Below are 21456 nucleotides of genomic sequence, written 5' to 3'. Positions count from 1 at the left end.
ACTGAACAGCAACAAACGTGCAGTACCAATAAAATACAACGATAAGAAGCAAGCTTATATGCTCGATCCCGAACCACCTGAACAACATCAAAACCAGTGGACAGCTACATGATATACAGCGGCAGAGCCTGAAGTGAGTACTGTGCAACATACAGCAACGACCCCGTCGGCACAACCGACGTGTCCAGGGGAAAGGCAAAGGCAGGTTGACAGATTCGTCGTAAATACCCACGCATACCAGGAGCTCCGCTCTACCACAGGGGGGAAGGGGGGCTTTGTGGGAAGCACCTGCTACGGACTGGGGCTAGAGAAACATTTTTATTATTCTTTGGCCAAACGGTCGAAACTGTTGTCCTTTGCTTGTTTTAGTTTGAAAGTTCTCTGTTACTGATTCCTTTGTCATTTTATTGAACCGAGTTTTCGAGAGAAATTAATTGCTACTGTGCGTACGATCGCGTTTCTGTGCAGTAGAGCTAGTGCAATGAGCTAACTAATTATAAATAATTCTTAAAAATTATGTTCCGTACACAATATGTACCTCTCTATTTTCATTTCACTGCTCTTTGTTTTCAGTTTGTAATATGGTTTCATTTCCTCACGACGATAGGTAGTTTTACACTACAATGTAACAGGGCATTGTCACAAATAATGTACTTCGTTTCTAGATGTAATTACATGTCAACTATGGGTCACATCTCTGCTTCACTTTGACAGTTCACTCACGGAGGTTGAACTTGTCTAATTTTTAGAGGTGTAAAATGTCAGTATCTTATATCTATATAATAAATCATGTTTGTAATAGTTGCGCTCGACCACTAAGGTCGCAGGTTCCAAACCTGCCTCGGGCATGGATGTGTGTGATGTCCTTAGGTTAGTTAGGTTTAAATAGTTCTAAGTTCTAGGGGACTGATGACCTCAGAAGTTAAGTCCCATAGTGCTCAGAGCCATTTGAACCATTTTTGTAATAGTTGAAAAATGTATCTCTGTTACAGCTCATGAATATGGTCTTCGTCTTGGCAAGAGATCGCTGGTTTTCGATGTAGAGTAGAATTATTTTACTCTATGCTTTTTGCAGACGACGCAAACAGCGAACAGTATCTTAGCAGAGATACTGTTTAATGAATGACGCGAGTAGGGGGTTAAAAAAGCATCTACAATGCGTGTCAGAAGTACACTGTAAACCGTAAATGTAAAAATGAGCAGCAATTTAATATGCACCAATAAAACGTTCCTACGTTCATGTTTTGAAGTTAATGTAGTGACCTACACTACTAATGCCTGACATAATTTGCACGTGTGTAGCAAATATGGCGAAAGCAGACGACAAATGTCATTCATTCCCTTGACTTTTATAGGATGACTCATACGCTGGCTTGTGAACAAGATATCCTGATAAATGCGCTCGTTACGCATTTTAGGTGTAAAAATGTAACGAGTGTACTTTGCATGCAACAGTGGATATGTTCATTCACTAGTTTCCGAAGTGGGAGGATTACAAAGACGCTTCTATCAGTGCTGTGATGTGTTCTGGTGCTACAATGCTACATCGTTCTTAAACTGAAAACGAGATTCGCTTCTAAATGTGCAACGAAACTTATACTTGTATTTATAAAATTTTATACGGTTACTGTAAGAAATTTGATAAGTAGGGATTGAAACAAATTTTTAATGGTTTCGTGTCGTAAACATTGTGCTCCTTTAGATACGCGTTACGACGTCTAATGATTGCATACCACTTTCGTAATATTAGTTGACAGATTCAGGGACCTCTGAAAAGATATCTGTAAACATGATTTTTTATCGTCCATTTGCTGTCTCAACCAAAAATTATTCCGCTGCACACAATACATGTGGGTGGCTGCAGAACACTACGGCGCAAAGCAGTTTTGCGATGCCAACGCGTATAACATTTAAAGATAAGCTTTGCGGATCTGTATGATGAACGAGTTATCTAGAAGCAAAAATGTATAATACGAAAGATAATGTATAGACCTATTTCAATAAATTATACCTAGTTTAGTTTTCCAAAAATAAATTGGATTTCTGCTCATCGTTCACGAACAAGGAAGACTGATCACAGACGAAGTAGGTTATTAACACTCGAGCTATAATAACTGCTTGTTGCTGGCAGTATGAATATTCGTACAAGGCAATAAAAACAATTTTAAGGCGTTTATGCAGTTAGTAAAGTGATGCAGAGTCAGTTCCGAAATGGCCTGATATGACTGAGCACGGTTCTACAAACTCCTCTCGTTCTTGGTAAGTAGAAAACAAATGAACGTTTCCACTGAAAATCAATTCGCTATACAGAACTGATAATTAGCATAACACATGGTTTGTTGTACAATTTATTTGTCACGCTGTCACCCAGAAATTATATGCTTTTGTCTCCCCAACTAGATATCCAACCTCCACTTGTTTGTGTGTGTGTGTGTGTGTGTGGGTGTGTGTGTGTGTGTGTGTGTGTGTGTGTGTGTCCAAATCTTAATGGGGAAACAGAGAAATGAGGACATATAGAACAGTTTCATTCATGGAGTTTTTCCTTTGTGATTGACAGGTGATATATTTTGTCCCCCCCCCCCCCCCCTCCTCGTTGTTCATTGATTCCATTTTGATGCAAAATATACCACCAACTGACTCAGTTACCTGTGGGGGATTTATCTGTGCATTCTTAGCTCACATATTACTGACACAGCAAACAAAGTAATAAAGCTACTTCTTGGAGTTATCAGTATTTAAATTCAACAGTTGTTAAATTAGACTACCATCTACTAAGGAGCCTGAGAAGAACACCAGCGGCCAGCTTGCAAATAAGCTACTATGAAAGCCTCAACAATTTTAGAATAATGACACCATTATTTTTCTGTTCCAAACTGTCACAACACAAACACAACATTGTTGAAATGTAACATGGAATAATTAACTTTAGATAATTCCTTTCAGAAATACATAGCGACTTGTCCACATTAGATAGATTAATATTGTTATTTGTTGCAGATAGATGTTTCGTGATGCTGTTCCACATGAATACAAGTTGGACTGTGTTGTGCATGCTATTGGCACTGCAGGTGCTAGCTGCAGGATTTCTGTTGCTGGTAACAGCACCACCAGGTCCTGTGTCTGTCGCTTCCGGTCCAGGTACCACACAGTCCACAATACAGTTTCTACCAGCAGCACAAGTCAGCAAAGATATTGGCTTATTTTCCACATCCCAGAAGAAGGTACAAATCACACTTGGGAAACCACAGACAGCAAATTTTGTGCTGCAGAATAACTCTCTGTGCTTCTCCACCGGAACAGAACCAGTGCGCACAATTACATCTCCAACAAATGGTTGTGTCTGCCGCAAAGGGTGGCATGGACGTGACTGCGGCCAACCGGAGGTAATCAATCATTCTGTCATTCATGGAAACTGGACTATGCAGCTCTTTTATACCTGTTTTGCTCTGTCAGTTCATCATTTGATGTCAGTATTGGCACAGCCACACCACCTTGTCTAGCTTTTCCTTCAGTTCTTATAATAAATGCAGTATTAAGTACCCAGTCTATCCGAATACACAGGGTGATCAGAAATAATTCTGAAGAGGGTGTATGGGTGTTGCACGGTAGGTTGTGCTGAGAAATAATTGTTAAGAAAAAAATTCAGTATAATGTGCCATTTCCAAGTTAATTAGCATTGAAATTGGCCAATCGGACCATTGCACACACAGATTCGTGTTGCCAAACACATTTCAAAATTTGTTTCTTAAAACTGAACAAGGGAGCGATACAAAAATTGAACATGGGACTGCAGTAAGGATTGAACCCAAGTCAAAGGCTGAGCAGTCCATGCTATGAGAACAACTGACACTAACTGTATGTGTCAGGATACTTGAATTTGTGCACAACAACAACCAGCTTTACCAACTTCAATGGTAATTAACTCTGAAATGGTATGATATATCAAATGTTTTTCTTAACAATTACTTCTCTGCTCAACCTACCCTGAATAAACCTTACACTGTTTCTGACCACCCTGTATATATATCATATTAAAACAATCAGCTGTATAGAAAAATTACAATTTCCTCAAGTTTTTTTAATAATTTTTCCTGGTTAGGAAATTATACACTAAGATAACAGAAAAAAAGAGTATGTTAATAGTTTCAGTAAAATGAGAATGCACACCAACCAATATAAGAGAGAATTAAAAGACAGATGTAGGAAACTACACACAAATTGTAATATTATGACCAGATGGATTATACCTATATTTTATGGTGCTGACATCTGTAATTTGGTATTTAGGTAGTGTAGTTTGTCTTTCGTACAACCTTATGTAAAAGGTGCAGCTGTGTTATCTATATAATGCTAGATAAAACTTCACTGTACTTTTTGTTGTGATGTGCACTGTTTTTATGTTACTAGCTATGTGAAGTAGTCTAATAGGCATAAATAACTCAACACTTATCATTCACTTGGAAGGTATATTGAAGAAATATAAATAACCTAATGTGCATTGTCTCTTTTCCATGATTGGTCTGAAGAGAAAGTAAAAACTGCATGTTCTGTGTTAAGGTGTTATTGCAATTTGTAACAAATCAATTAGCAGCTACAGAGTTCCTATCACTTATAGATATAGTGTGCAGAGTTTGAAAGCTGCAGTTGTATAATTATAGGGGTTCAGGTTAATTTAGTCTCTCTGGAACTATCCAAGAAGAGAAAATTAACATTTCCTTGGGATGTGCAATGGTTTATGCCCTTTACCTCTTGGCTCATTTCTGGTATTTTTTATTGTATTATAGCAAACAGTCTTAGCTATTCCAGTATTTCATGTACAGCAGATTTTTACTGAACTATATGACTAGAAGAAGAGTTAAGGAAGCATTTTCCACATGTGCTGAAGGGTTTTGTGCTCTGAAAGGTATTTGAAGTATTTGGAGCTATGCTAGGAAATACATCTGGAATTTCTTTCCTTCTGATTGCCTGGAATTCAAATTTTACACACACACACACACACACACACACACACACACACACACACACACACACACACACAATCTAAATTTCTTAATTTGCTCATAAGGTTGTATGGCGAGCACTGGCGAGGCATCGTCCGCCTCTGCCACCACCTACTCGTCGAATGCAGCCCCGACGCCTCATCTGTGTTATAGAGGCCGGACCCAGTATGGAACTAATTGAAATGGCAGCGCAGGAAGTTTCATCAGTTGCTGAACTGATAATATTACGTGGAGAACATAAATTAAGGTAATGATCGCACAAATACATACCATTCCTTCTTACATTTGTTTTCTGGAATCTAAATGGAACAATTTTCTGACTCATCTCTATTAATTCACTAATACTTTCCTAATTTTTTGTGATTTCACTAATACTTTTCTAATTTTTTGTGATTTCTTACTGTTTTAGCTTAGTTCTTTTACAAAACATTCATTTTGATACAATGATAGAGCGTCCATAGGGCCACAAAAACTTAAAATGTGTTATCTAATTTGGCTGTAGAAGTGTTGATTAGTTTTGTCATGAAGAGGCTAGTATCCGTTTCCCTACCCCTCCCTATTTTTTTTAACAGACTTAGAGCTCTTTTATAAATTGGGGCTAAGGTAAAGGAGAGATTATGGAGGGAGGACTGGGTCACAATCACTAACACAGGAAAGGTGTAAGCAGTAAAAGATGAAGTAAGCACACAAGGATGTGCATGGATGCATGGATCGCAAAGTACACCTTCACACACACTGACTGGGTCGACAGAAGCGTCTGATCCCACGCGTCGGCTTTGACCCGTGACGTAAGGGTGTTGTCGTGTGTGACGTCATGACGGCGCGGAGTTTGGTTTGAGTGTGGCTGTCTCCAGTTCTGTTTTATCTTATTTTATTTACTTTTCTGATCTGTTCGTTCTATCTCTTAAGATTTTTTTTGTTTTAATTTAAAAACACTTATTTTAATTATCTGTTTCCTCGAATTTCTGTTTTAGTTTATTATATTTATCTTTCTGATCTGTTCGTTCTATCCCGTGAGATTTTTTTTTTTTAAAAGACAAAAAACACTAATCAGCTACTGAAGCATCTTTATCTTCTATGGGTTGCAGGGGTTACGACCCCTGGGGAGGTGGGTGGGTATTCATGCATGGCTGTCTTCACTTAAACGTTGTAGCTACGCAAGGCGTCTAAATTTGTTTATATTTAGTTTGCCCGCCACCCAAAACACCCCATTTCCCGCGCTTGTCCCGTTAGTGTCATTAGGCTTCTTGTGGAAAGTGTGTGTGTTTGTTTTTGTTTCCGCCATATTTGTGACGTCATGGGTCAAAGCAGACGGGTGGGATCGGACGCTTCCATATTTCCCACTGACTGACTGACCCTACCCAGCAATGCTCAGTTGTGACCCACTTCTTGAAATTTTCTGGAACTGAGTGCCTACCATTACATGGAGGACACCTTAAGTCAGTAGTTTGACTTACGATGGCAATGGCAGTGACAGTTTGAAAACTACAAGCAATTTATTCATGGATCACCAAAGATATTATCTGTGGTACTAGAAGAATATTTGTTGGTTAGTTGGTTGATTCGTGGGAGGGAATCAAACAATGAGATCGTTGGTCCCAATCGGGTTAGGGTAGGATGCGAAGGAAGTCGGCCATGCCCTTTCGAAGGAACCATCCCGGCATATGCCTGAAGCAATTTAGGGAAGTGGTGACACGTGGAAGAACTTAAACTAACACCATACTTACTGGAGAAGGTCAAGTTGTCACACAGAAGGCTGTACATTAGAAAATATGTGTGCGCATGTGAACATGGAGGCAAAATTAATATAGATTAATAACTACAGGATACAGATACAATTTTAAGATTCTGCTGCATTACAAACTCCTACACATTAAAAGACAAAGTAGTAGGGTAAATAATATATATAATTAAAGTGACAGCAATTATCAAAAATTATGTAGAGGCTTAGTAGAGTCAGTTATAAGCATCTGGCAGATTGCATATTGCATATTGCTTTAGTATAATCAAACTTCTTCCCCCCACCCCCACCCCGAAAAATAATTACACTGATGGAGGAAACGAAACAGTTTTAAAAATAGAAGTTAGCATAGTTAGGAATGGACTTCAATCTGCTACTTGAATTTTTTAATAAATTGCATGAGGAATATACTGGCTTTCAAGCCTGTTGAGTGTTGTACAGTGAATGTGATTTAAGAAACCTATTCAAATCTACTGCTTATACATATCCTTCCAGTTTTTTGTTGCTGTTGACACTTTATTAACTTGTTATATTTACATCATGAAGAATTTGTTTCAGCATTTCTTGCCATTTTCAAGTGGTCATATTCATTAATAGCTGTTTGCATTACATCTCCGAAGTTACAACCTGTTGTTGTTGTGGTCTTCAGTCCAGAGACTGGTTTGATGCTGCTATGTCCTGTGCAAGCTTCTTCATCTCCCAGTACCTACTGCAACGTACATCCTCCTGAATCCCTTAGTGTATTCGTTTCTTGGTCTCCCTCTATGAATTTTACCCTCCACGCTGCCCTCCAATACTAAATTGGTGATCCCTTGATGCCCCAGAATATGTCCGACCAAGCGATCCCTTCTTCTAGTCAAGTTGTGCCACAAATTCTATTCTATTCAATACCTACTTATTAGTTATGTGATTTACCCATCTAATCTTCAGCATTCTTCTGTAGCACCACATTTCAAAAGCTTCTATTCTCTTCTTGTCCAAACTATTTATCGTCCATGTTTCACTTCCATACATGGCCTTACTCCATACAGATATTTTCAGAAATGACTTCCTGACACTTAAATCTATACTCGATGTTAACAAATTTCTCTTCTTCAGAAACGCTTTCCTTGCCTTTGCCAGTCTACATTTTATATCCTCTCTACGTTTGATCATCATCAGTTAATTTGCTCCCCAAATAGCAAAACTCACTTCATAATTTAAGCGTCTTATTTCCTAATCTAATACCCTCAGCATCACCCGATTTAATTCAACTACATTCCATTATCCTCATTTTGCTTTTGTTGATGTTCATCTTATATCCTCCTTTCAAGACACTGTCCATTCCATTCAGCTGCTCTTCCAGATCCTTTGCTGTCTCTGACAGCATTACAATGTCATCAGCGAACCTCAAAGTTTTTATTTCTTCTCCACAGATTTTAATTCCTACTCCGAATTTTTCTTTTGTTTCCTTTACTGTTTGCTCATTATACAGTTACAACCTATATTACTATATTTCATTCTGGAGTGTCTTTTTGATGACCTCTCCGGTTTTGTGCTATTGGTAACTTTGTACATGGCATGTTTGTAGTAGCACTTATATCTACACTATGTGATGAGAGAGCAGAATGGGGAACTCCACGGAATTCACGGACTTTGAACGTGGTCAGGTGATTGGGTGCCACATGTGTCATAAGTCTGTACACGAGATTTCCACACTCCTAAACATCCCTAAGTCAACTGTTTCTGATGTAAAAGTGAATTGGAAACGTAAAGGGACACATACAGCACAAAAGTGTACATGCCAACCTCATCTACTGACTGTCAGAGACTGCCGACAGTTGAAGAAGGTCGTATTGTGTAATAGGCAGACAACTATTCAGACCATCACACAGTAATTCCAAACTGCATCAGCATCCACTACAAGTAATATGACAGTTAGATGGGAGGTGAGAAAATTTGGAGTACACAGTCGAGCTTCTGCTTATAAGCCACACATCACGCCGGTAAATGCCAAATGACACCTCGCTTGATGGCAGGGTGTGGGTATGGTGAATGCTCAGTGAACATCATCTGCCAGTGTTTGTAGTACCAACAGTAAAATTCAGAGTGGTGGTGTTATGGTGTGGTCGTGCTTTTCGTAGAGGGGCCTTGCACCTGTTGTTGTTTTGCATGCAACTATCACAGCACAGGCATACATTGATGTTTTAAGCACCTTCTTGCTTCCCACTGTCGAAGAGCAATTCTGGAATGGCAATTGCATCTTTCAACACAATCGAGGACCTGTTCATCCAAAATGAGATTTTAACTCTGCAGCGGAGTTTGACTGGTATGAAACTTCCTGGCAGATTAAAACTGTGTGCCGGACCGAGACTCGAACTCGGGACCTATGCCTTTCGCGAGCAAGTGCTCTACCATCTGAGCTACCCAAGCACGGCTCACGGCCCGTCCTCACAGCTTTACTTCTGCCAGTATCTTGTCTCCTACCTTCCAAACTTTACAGAAGCTCTCCTGCAAACTGGCAGAAGTAAAGCTGTGAGGATGGGGTGTGAGTCTTGCTTGGGGGCTCAGATGGTAGAGCACTTGCCCGGGAAAGGCAAAGGTCCAGAGTTTGAGTCTCGGTCCAGCACACAGTTTTAATCTGCCAGGAAGTTGCGAGGAGCTGTTTTCATAATGCACGGCTTGTGGCGGAGTGGTTACACGACAATAACATCCCTGTAATGGACTGGCCCTGCACAGAGTCCCGACTTGAATCTTATAGAATACGTTTGCGATGTTTTGGAATGCCGACTATGTGCCAGGCCTCACTGATTGACATCAGCACCTCTCACAGTGCAGCACTCCACGAAGAATGGGCTGCCATTCTCCAAGAAAGATTCCAGCAGTGAGTGTATGCCTGCAAGAGTGGAACCTGTCACCAAGGCTAAAGGTGGGCCAACACCACACTGAATTCCAATATTACCGATGGAGGGCACCACGAACTTTTAAGTCATTTTCAGCCAGGTGTCCGGATGCTTCTGATCACATAGTGTATTTGTGATGATTAAAGATTATCCTGTATTTTCCTTTATGATATAGGTTTTCAGAGATCCAGATAACAAGCTCTCTATCATTACAAGCATATTCAAGAATCTCATGTAGCAGCCATATCGATCCTCTTACCTAAGATATGGTTTGAAACAGGTTTTGCACAAACCAGTTTGGCACATAGTACATAGCAATAACAGTCAGCAAATTCCCACTAGTTCTCTGATAGCCTACTGTGGGCCACGTACGTTCCAACGATAGTGAAACGGTTAACACACAAGCTTCCAAAATTGAAAAGATGGGACTACACATGACAGACTTATTTCATTTGTTATTTACTTTAGTGGAAAAACATACCTCAACACTACTACTTCCCCTCAAGATCTGCATCTGTATGACTACTCTGAAATTCACAATTAAGTGCCTGGCAGATTGTTCATCAAATCAGACTATTTCTTTATTGTTTCACTCTCAAACAGTGGGCAGGAAAAATGAACACTTAAATTTTTCTGTGCACGCTCCGATTTCTGTAATTTTATCACGATTATCTTTTCTCCCTGTGTAAGTGGGTCTCAACAAAATATTTTCACATTCACGGAGGAAAAGTTGGAGATTGAAATTTTGTGAAGAGATCTCACTGCAGTGAAGGACACCTTTGTTTTAGTGACTGACACACCACCTTGCGTATCATATCTGTGATACTCTCTCCCATGTTTTGCGATTATACAAAATGAGCTGCCATTCTATGAACTTTTCCGATGTCCTCTGTCAATCCTGGTAAGTATCCCATACTGCACAGCAGTACTCTAGCAGAGGATGGGCAAGAGTAGTGTAGGGCACCTAGTGGATTTGTTGTGACTTCTAAATGTTATGTCAAGAAAACACAGTTTTTGGTTTGCCTTTCCCACAAAAGTATCTATGTGATTGTTGCAATTTAAGTTGTTCATAATTGTTATATCCAGCATTTAGGTTTATGTGATTTATTGTGTAAATGAAATTTAATGGATTCCTTGTACTCATGTGTATGACCTGACACTTTTCATTATTTAGGGCCAGTTGCCACCATTTGTACCATACAGACATTTTGTCTAAATCATTTTGCAGTTGGTTTGGATTTTCTGATTATTAGATGCTAAATGACAGCATCACCTGCAAAAGATCTGAGATGGCTACATGTATGCGTCAATTTGAGTGCAGTAGTGCACAATAAGCTTCACTAATTGTTATTGCATTTATGCTGTTGGCTTTATTGGCACCATTATAACATCTTAGAGTGAGAGTTAAAAGCTTCTGCCACAATACGCATAATAGGAAGATAATGTATTATTGCAGTTATTCATTGTTCATGGTATAAGTCTGTATCTTTTGTGGATTCTATGTCTACTTATATTTTCTTAATTACATTGGTATTTTTTTAACCTAACAGCTATTTCCAGTTGCACATATTTAGACATCATAACAAAGACAGAACATATGTGCAGGTGTAGGTAACTATTTTCTTTGAAAAATACCAATATAATCAAGTAAATATTAAGCTACCAGTAGCAGATAAATACCAGCTATCTATTATAACTGTGAAGGCAGAATTATTTTTTCAGAGTAACACTTTTCCTTTTTCGTATTTGATTATGTTTAGCTGACATAAGTGTGAATAGCATTAATCACTAGAAAGATAGTTTATTGCTAATACAGTATCCAGGCTGTTTCTGTGATTTGCTTGTCTTCTTTCATGTATGTCTTGACTCACCGAATACCTCTGAAAGTTCTCCTTCCTGACGAGATCTTTGTAATACAGAGAATGAATGTGTGGCTGCAGTCAGTAAAAATAAAATCTTGGGCGTGATAAAGCTTCTTCATTTTCTTCTTTTAACCTTCAACAGTTTTACATTTTAATCCTTCTGCTGGGATCTTTGAAGTCTTTTGGTGCCCACAGGTGGCTGAACATAGTGCTAACAGAAAATTGCCAGCTTTGTGATCAAAACAGAGTTGCTGAAGGAACAAGAGGTTAACTGATTCTCCCATCATTCCTGACAGAACAACAGAATTGTAAATGAAGATCAGAATATTGTGTATGTTCTAATTTTATTGAGTTAACCATTTTTCATCTACAGTGTCATCATCAAATAGCCTTATAAGCTGAAAATTGGTCAACTCAATACAATTAAATTAGTAGTACATACAAAATATTGTATTTCTCATTTAGAATAAAAAAAGAAACTGTCATGGCATTTGCATTTTCATGCAGAAAAAAATCACTTTCATGTTGTAAAAATGTTATGAAACAATGAAGCCAGTTGTGAAGAGTCTTATAATAAACCAATGTTTATATTCATTGAACATATTTCCAAATTGTTGAAAACTGTTGTTTAAAGAAAACAAAATGTGGCAGAATCACTGGAGAAAATTTCACGTCTGTAGAAGACATTGGTGCATCTTCTTGAATAAAATTAAAATTGTACAAGGTAGCTAGGAATCATGAAGTCTACCTCACTCCTATGCAATACTGTCAGGAGAGTTCAGAAAAATTTTGGTGTGGATACTTTGTTTGATATTGATACAAATGTAAAACAAAACATGGAATTTTGTGAGAGAGACAAAGAAGATGTCAACTTAAGAAGGGTGATTTCTACTATAGATTTGTGTAGCAGATATTCTTAATAACCGTTTTCAGACATTGTAGGTAATTCTGATTAAAAAAGGAAAAAGTGTGTTACAGAAGTAGTATACAAAACATTCACTCTGAGTCTTCTTAAGCACATATCATTCTTGAAAGGTTAATTTTCTCACAGGTACCCTTATTTTGGGTTGATATTGTTGCCATTAACATGTTGGGAAACTTTTAGGCATGTTCAGTATCTGAGGGTATTATTACACATATGACCAGTCAATTTTATGCAAAAAGTTCAGTAATACAGGCAGTGCACAGCAGGAATCAGCATTATCAACTTCAAAAGGAAAAAGACAAGCTTAGCATTTAACATTCAACTGAAGATCATCTCACTGGACGGCACTAAAGCCCGTTATGGACAATGCCAGTGAAGGAAAGAAGATTAGGGAAACCACAAAACAGCTAACTCTGAATGGCTGAACATAAATTTGAATGCTGTTCTTCATAAATGCGAGTTCTGCATTTTAATCAGTGTAACCCCTTGAGAGAAATCATAAACAGGTTTCACAATGTTAACAATAGACACTCATAGATTTTTATGAGCCAACATTTTCACTGTGACAAATAGGATGCACAAGATAAAACACATAATGATATAATTTAAGATAATAAAATTGACTGTACATGAACAGTATTATTCGACAAAATCATATCTGAACAGCATGACGCAAGCTGTGGGCCCAAATTTAATCTTACATGATGTGGGACAGGCTGTTCCAACTCATTGGGTAGCAGTGGGCAAACAGTGGATGCTCAGGCATCAAGGCTGTAGCCCACTTAATCCTGATGAATCAGCTGAGCGCATGTGTGCATGGATGGTCAAGTGCCTCACACATGCACAGAATTTGTGCAGTTGATCACCTGGCAGGATGCGTATGTTAGTTACACTTGCCCGAGGTCAAGATGAGGGACACCCAGGAGTCACCGCATCATATGGGGCAGTGTTGGAAGATGTGGCTTCCTATTGTACCTCCCTACAGTAAATCCTGTTTTACATGTGTGACTTTCTGGCCAAAATTGACTACTTGTGGTAAGTGTGTGTCACACGCCAACATGTAAATTAGCTGCCAGTCACATTGCAAATGGGTCAGTGATGCCAGCAGTTAGCTGACTGTGTTGAGTGTTGAGGTCTAAAAGCCTGAGTATTCTGAAGATTGCTCATGTGTAGGAACAGGGGACAGCATCTTAGTCTCTTAATATCAGAAGTTAACACAATCTTGTTTGCTGACACTCACTGCAGTAATGAATTTTGTGTCATGTAACTCTTATTTTATCTTGGCTTTGTTTTCGTGGAGTGCAAATGTTTTTTCTATGGATGTTCTCCCACAACACAAGCCAAATATATGACCAAAATGATATCTCCATTTTAAGTACTTGGATAAAGAAAAAGCTTACATTGTGAGTAAATAAGAATGGTTCTCATCTATTTGTTGAAAATGGTTTCAGCAGAGTAAAATGCAATTCTGTTGAAGCAGAAAAATAGTTTTGGATGTTACTTGGCTCTGAGAAAGAAAACTAGAGAAAAGGGTAAAGTAAAAAGGTGTTACACACTGCTGTATTCTTTTGTACGTAAATAATTTCTCGAAGAAATAAAGGCTGATGTTTTTAAATATTTGAGCACAACACTTTCCTGTTCTTTCAGTTCTCAGAAATGTGGAGAATTACCATACAACATTTGTCAAATACATCCACTATGAATTTTGCTTTGGTTATTAATGATCCCTATTATCATAGCTAGTTCTTAGATGTTGTTACTATAGTCTTGACTTTTTGTAAGAAGCATAGTTCCTCATAATCTCAGTTACACTATTTATATACCAAATAGTATAGCAGACAGCATCTACATCTACATGAATACTCCACAAGCCACCTGAAGGTACATGAGGAAGGGTGCTTTTAGTACCACTAACTTAGTTCCACTCTCAAATGGCACGTGGAAAGAATGATTGTTGGCAAGCCTCTACATTAGCTCTAATTCTCAGATTTTCTCACTCATCATGGTCATTTCATGAGATGTATGTCGGAGAAAGTAATATGTTGTCAAACCATTCACGGAAAGTACTCTTTCAATATTTCAGTAGTAAACCTCTGTGTGATGCACAATACCTCTGTTGTTGTGTCTGCCACTGGAGTTTGCTGAGCATCTCTGTAACACTATTGCGCCATCTAAATGATCCCACCAACAATCACAACATACACCATTTTGGCACCAATGTGTAAACGAAAACGGTAGCAAATGTTGGTATAGTAAGAATATGCCACGGGCACTGCAGTAGACTCACTTAACATGAGTAGTCAATTAGGAGAAGAAAGTCATTCATGTAAAAGTAGCTTAAGTTATAGTCTTTTACAATTTGGCAGATGGAGTAAATATGAATTATTTTTCTTGTTTCTTTTCCATTTGAATGAATCTAATGGGGAGTTTTGTAATGAAAGGATCCCCTAGGGCAAAGAAAAAGAAGTAGAAAAGAGGTGAGGAGTTTGACACAGGATGAAATGAAACTCAGATGGTAAAGAATAGTTGACTACTTCCTCTTCAAGATCAGGTAATCACTTTGTTAAAGAGCAGCAATGAATGGTAAAGCTCTTATTACACTATAAAACAATTTTGGCAAAGATAATTTATAAAGTCTTTGACAGTGTACTGCAGTACTTTACATTTTTATAATTTAAATTAGTGCATAATTCTAGATTTTATACAAGATTTGTCACAGATCTTTAACATGACAACACAGGCCTAAGTAATACAGAAGTGATATGAATAGGGTACACACAGGAAGAATATCAAAGAAACAGAAGAATAATGACAAAGGGATAAGAAAGACAAATGCAGTAAGAAAAAGTGGACCAAATAAAAGCTCAAGGAAGCAGTGCACCATAAAAGTGGTTCAAGAAATCGTGAAGCAGACAAAAGAGCAATGACTTGTCACACTATTCCTTGAATTTATTTTAATATTTCAATCACCAGATATGTTTCCTATACATTTAAGGAAAACATACAATCCCTTCCAGTTTCTTTGTATCACTGATTCAGAACACCACAGGCAGGAACATGCTCTCTAACTACAGTGGGAGGATTTTTCTGTACTTTGTGCTCTTCTTCATTCAGCTTCACCTTTTTCCTCCAGTGCCTGCAATTATTATGTTGACACTTTATAAATATCTAATTGAGTAGTTGCAATAGCTCTTTAGTTCTCGTTTTTATATGGACAATTTTGAAATTCTACAAGTAAAAGCTGCAGATGAAATTCTTTGTAAAACTGATCCACAGATGACTAAAACAACTACCAACAATGCTGTCATTTTATAGAAAAAAATACAAAGCCGGATAGCACTTTGTTGCAATATACACTCAGAAATTGGAAACTAAGAAACAAAGGGAATGATCATAATCAACACAAATACAGATTTAAATTGCTACAGTTAAAAGGTAAATATTTTACCAAGAAAGACAGGCAACAGGTAAACTACAGAATTACAGGAATTTGTAGCCAATAAAATACAGAATTTACCTTTCTGTTAAAAGTGACCACCTGTATTTGAATGTTACTGGGAAGCACAAAATACACATAATTACATATCAGAACACCTAAGATATACCAAAACCAAAAACATTTATGCATGACATTTCAGGACTGCAGCTTAATGTAATTAATATTCTCCACTAATTTTTTGCTGTCTGTCTTGGGGTTCACTCAAAAGATGGCCGTTAAGTATACAGCCACAGTATTAAAGACAGTATTCAACTACAGCTAGCTGCAGGCCCAAAATACGACAGATGAAGAACACCACATTTCGTCTTGAATGAAAATCCAGAGATTTATGTTAAGTCAATAATTCAGTCTTATTAACCCTCAACCAGGCACGTGGCACACTTCATACAAGGGTAAAGAATGGCTGTCTTTATGTTACCAAGGTAAATACGTATCAGCATGATCATACCTTAATCTTAGTTTAATTTAACTTAGCTGTACAATAGACTAAAAATTCCTTTGCACATTAATGTGTGCACTGAGAGATGTCACATAAAATATTTGTAACACAAAGGTCCAGTGAGAACGTACTTGTGAACCTCACTTGTATATCTTACTATTTCAACAAATTGCAGGTCAGGATGGTGTCGCTCTTGGTGTTCTCGAACACTACAGGTTACAGCTGGATTTGACTGGACACAACTGGTTGCAGATTTGCAACCAGATGACCTAATATCAAGTTGGGGGAAAAGCACAGGATTTATTCCAAATGCAGGTGCATTACTCTTTCTAAAATTGTATGATGGGTTACCAACTCCAGTACTCTTTCGGGCCAGATGGACTGTGTATGGATTCTTTTGGATGCATCCACGGCACACACTCTCTGCTACAGGGGCGTGGCTCTTCGCAAATGGCAGAGAACAGCCTTTAAACAGAGGTATGTTCCTTACGCAGTAATAATCTGGAATACTATTTGGTACATTAATTTGTAAATGTGAAACAAGCAGCCAAATCTGGACACAACTGCATGCAGGTGTATACAGTATGAAGACCAGAATGAAACCATGGTAAAAGGGATAAGCAGATAACAGTGCTTTTGCTTTTAGGTGACTGTCAGGTATATTTATCTTTTTTTTTTAAAGAAAAGAAAAGGAAAAAGAGATATCAATAACTGCACACACACAACACACACACACACACACACACACACACACACACACAGGTGGGATGGCCTTGAGGCATAGGAATGAGAACCAACTGAATTGCTGACAAATTGAAATTTTCATATAAAAGAAAAAGGCCAAGTATGAAGTCTGTTTATGCAGTCAATGCAGGAAAAAAGCAAAATCAGAAAGTGAGTTACACATAAATAGAAGCTATGAAGAAAATAGCACAGAGTGTACTACAAATTGTTGTGTGGTATGATTATGCAGTCCCCAACATGGAAAATGTATTTTGTTATCCAGTTAGCTGGGACACTGGCATCAAACCTTTCTTAATAACTTCCTCTGCTGCATAAGTTGAGACAGGCCATGGAAATGGACTGTTTAGTTGTTCACATTTGACTTTCTTTCCTGTTTGCTCTCTAACTAGATGTCCTAAATGCGGCAATTAGTTCTCTTCCATCATTGTTTTATATTTTTCCACTTTTAGTACATCATAAGCAATTCCTTTATTTATTTTTTGTGTGATTGTAGTATTTTCTGCTGGTGTGCAATGACGTAGAAGGTCTGAAAATTTTAACTCTAATTTTAATTATGATTGGTATATTATCCCTGTTGATCTTCGTAATGATGCTGTGTGTCAACTGCACCACTCATTAGAATTAAGATCGTGGGGATTTTAAGCACTAAACAAGCAGAATTTAATGGTTCAGCTTATCACTGATACAATTTTCATAGCCATAATCACACATGTTGTATAAGTATGGAAAGTAATTAAAAAAAAAAGGAAGTACCTCTCTTTTTGTATGAAAAATAAAAGTAAAACACTTGTCTGTGGTCTATGACAATTGTTTTCTGACGTAAGCAAGATGGTGTGAACCTAATATTTCCATGTGAATAGTGAATTATCAATGTATCTCAGCATTGAAAGATAAAAGGAGGAATGAAAGGAGATTAGGGTTTAATACCCTGTTGACATCAAAGTCATTAGAGGCCGAGCACAATGTCAGAATGTTTCAAGGATGGAGGAGGAAATCAGCTGTGCCCTTTCAAAGGAAAACCCCAGCATTTGCATTGAGTGATTTAGGGAAATCATGAAAACCTGGCTGAGTAGATTTGAACCATTGCGAAAATACATTCCGTTCTTCACTCATTCATTCTTATTTTGTAATTATTCTGAACCTACTCTTTTCACAAAATGTTTTTCCAAGCCTCTAAAATAATTAAGCTAATTTATTGTGTTGCATGCAGAAACTGAAGAGATTCATAGTATTCACATAAATCTTTATCACGTAAAGAATGTGTGCATTCAGATGTTTCTATTCATAATTCTGGTATATAGAAATCTTTGTTTTCTGTCTACTAAAAATTGTGCATTTTACATGAAAATGTTATCAGGTAGTTCTTTGATATTTAAATGATCAAATCGTATCTTTTCCAGGTGAGAATTTTGTGGAGTTAGGAGACCTCAATCATTATGGAGGTTGGGTTTGTGTGCCTTGCGGGACGCCATCTGAAATTGTATCAACCTTACCACTTCTGACAAATCATGTGGGACATGAGAATCTGCAGTTACCACCCCATGTGGACACACACACTGTAGAAGATGCTATGGGAGCAGGTGTTTGGTTAGATGGTAAAACAGAACTGCTAAAAACCAGAATGGGAGACCATGAGTTTGCTCCGGCTTCTGCACTTACTGAGGTGCAGTTGTATGATTTACTGTTTAAGAACTATTATGATCGTGTTGGTCTTGATTACTAATTGTTTTATTTATTTTTAATAACATTAATTCTATGGTACCAAAAAAGAAAAGAGGTTTTTGTATGCAAAGTACTCATATCTAAATTAGCAGCATCAAATCAGGATGTGCTGCTTTAAATTTCTGTTGTGAGAACTTATCTTACATGGATGCTGTGTTCAGTAATATTACATTACAGAAAATCTTTTGCATTTAATGGTTGGCCATCTGAGTATTTGCAAAGTGAAATGTGACACACACCCCTTAAAAATAATAAAACAAGACTGATATTAAGAACATCTGTAGTTGCAGAATTGCTATTGTTCTACATTTCATTTACAACACTGTGATTAAGAGTTTGACTAAACTCTGAATGTCCAGAGTTCAGTTCCCACAAGATGCTAATATTTTTAATTTTTTAGAACTTTATTGTGTGTTAAACACTACATATTACTATAGTTCTAAATCTTTTAACACAGTTGTTAAGCAGTGCATTACCTATTAAATATGCTGGTCAATAAGGATACTGAACACAGAATACATGTGCCATTTTTTTGGATTGAAGTAATGTTTTTTCTTCATTCTGATTATGTTAATGTTACATCCTACATATGTTCCTCCATTTACTTTTACAAAATTGTTTCCAGGTCTTCCCTTATCATTGACCGTGTGTGTGTGTGAGAGAGAGAGAGAGAGAGAGGAGTGGCAGCTCTCCTGCTGCGTGTATATAACATTTAACTATTTCTTTAAGATCTGTTGCAGTTGATGTACAATGTATTTATTGAGCTTTAGAGATGCTATTCTTTTTCAGTGGTAGTGAGGAAATTATTAAAATCTGATTATATTGTTTAAAGCAGCTCAGTATTTTATTTTAATTTCAGGACAGGAGGGATGAAATCTGAAAAAATAATATAACTGAGAAAGAAAGGTTATAATACTTTGTTATTGCTACTGACTTTTCAATTAATGGTGCCTAATAATAATAATTTGCTGTGATATGTAATTTGCTCTCTTCCTGAAAAATATTAATCACACTTACTACATATCAGTTTGTTATATGCTGAAGCTATGTGAATCTTAGGGCTGGTGCATAATGTGTTTGTTGGTGCTATAGTAAGCTTTTACCGTAGAAAAATTTCATGTTATATGGTGGTTATATTACACCAGCCTACAAATGTAATGTATAAGACTGATTTTCCTATCAATTATCAACTTATCTAAAAATGTTATTTTCTCAATGTTGTAAGTAACTAGCACATCTGTTATTCATATGATATAAAGAGCAAAGCACACTGAAAATATGTAAAATTTTGTGTGTAATTATTAAAAATGTATCAGTAAACATACTGCATTCATATACAAATGAGTTGAGTTTACATTTCAATGAGAACACATTTATTTTGGAGTATATCGCCATCCAGTATCTTTGTTTAAAAAAAAAAAGGCCATTATTCATTGTTGTAGGATCATGAAAGATTTCTTTCTCACATTAGTTTGCTGTGATGATTACCCTTTGTTCCTGGCTTAAAGTTATAACAACTGTCATATAAAAAATTATATTATGCAGAGCCCAAGGGATTCTTCACATACTTAATGTTTAGTTCAAATAATATTAGTCAAATAAATTTTCTATCCCACATCAGTATAAATTGAATTTGAATCACACTGTAACTGAGGCACTTATTTTACTTTTAAAATAGTTGTCAAATGAAATTTTACCCTTAGCTGTCACAATATAACCATTCTTCTACTTATTTTTATTTATTATAAATAGTTGTGCCACGGGTACCTACAGGCTCCATTTCCAATAAAGACACAGACTGTCACGATAATGGACTCACTGAAACAGAAGCACTGTCCTAGTTAAATTCTCGCATCACCACAAAGGTGAGTGACATCAGTGTTACTGAAAAACAACCAAAATTGACAACGCTGAACAAGGCTCCTGGGCCTTATAGAATTTGTGACATATCCTACAAAGAATCTCCAGCCGCATTAGCTTCAATTTTAACATTAATATACCAAAGATACCTTGAACAAAAGCTGTCCAGTGATTGGAATAAAGTACAGGTCAAGCGTGTCTACATGAAGGGTATTGGAAGTCATCCATGAAACAACCATCCAGTCTCAATGACACCCATCTGTTGTACAATCCTAGAACATGTTCTTAGGTCAAACATAGAGGGAGATATCTAACACAATGGCCTTCTTCATGCTAACCAGCATGGATTCCAGAAACATCAGTCATGTGAAATCCATTTTGTGCTTTTCTCAAATGACTTACTGAGAGTCAGTGATCAAGAGGATACAGTATTTCATGACTTCAGAAAGCATTTGACTCTGTACCACACGAATGTTTATAACCAAAAGTCTGATCAATTGAAACAGCAAGAAAAATTCGTGACTAGATTTGAGGATTTCCTGGTAAGGAGAACACTCCACATTGTCTTGGATAGAGTGTCATTGACAAACGTAATTTCAAGAGTGCTCTGAGAAAATGTACTGGAACCATTGCTTTTCATTTTATGCATTACTGATCTGATTCTTTCAAATCAAGAAGAAATAGTAGTGATCCACCAGTTTCCATTCAAAAGGTCTTTTTCAAGACTTGCTTTGAAACCCATAACTGTAAATATTTAAGAAACACCTAAACAAAAAGAGGAA

The 21456-nt window shown here is 37.2% G+C and overlaps 2 protein-coding genes across 2 annotated transcripts in view; one reads left to right on the top strand and one right to left on the bottom strand.

Moving 5' to 3' along the window:
- LOC124619336 (UDP-N-acetylglucosamine--dolichyl-phosphate N-acetylglucosaminephosphotransferase) overlaps positions 1–21456 on the bottom strand; it is a 141523-nt gene that overhangs the window by 49352 nt on the left and 70715 nt on the right. The gene's annotated exons all lie outside the window — the stretch shown is intronic.
- Positions 1111–20147, top strand: LOC124619337 (beta-1,4-mannosyl-glycoprotein 4-beta-N-acetylglucosaminyltransferase). The gene is made up of 5 exons (XM_047145651.1): positions 1111–2259; positions 2998–3383; positions 5066–5247; positions 16524–16825; positions 18493–20147. Exons 2-5 carry the CDS (start codon positions 3012–3014, stop codon positions 18813–18815), a joined length of 1179 nt encoding a protein of 392 aa, XP_047001607.1. The 5' UTR covers positions 1111–2259; positions 2998–3011; the 3' UTR covers positions 18816–20147.

The sequence above is a fragment of the Schistocerca americana genome, chromosome 6, assembly GCF_021461395.2.
Source record: "Schistocerca americana isolate TAMUIC-IGC-003095 chromosome 6, iqSchAmer2.1, whole genome shotgun sequence".
Lineage (NCBI taxonomy): Eukaryota > Metazoa > Arthropoda > Insecta > Orthoptera > Acrididae > Schistocerca > Schistocerca americana.
This window is presented reverse-complemented; position numbering and strand designations above follow the sequence as displayed.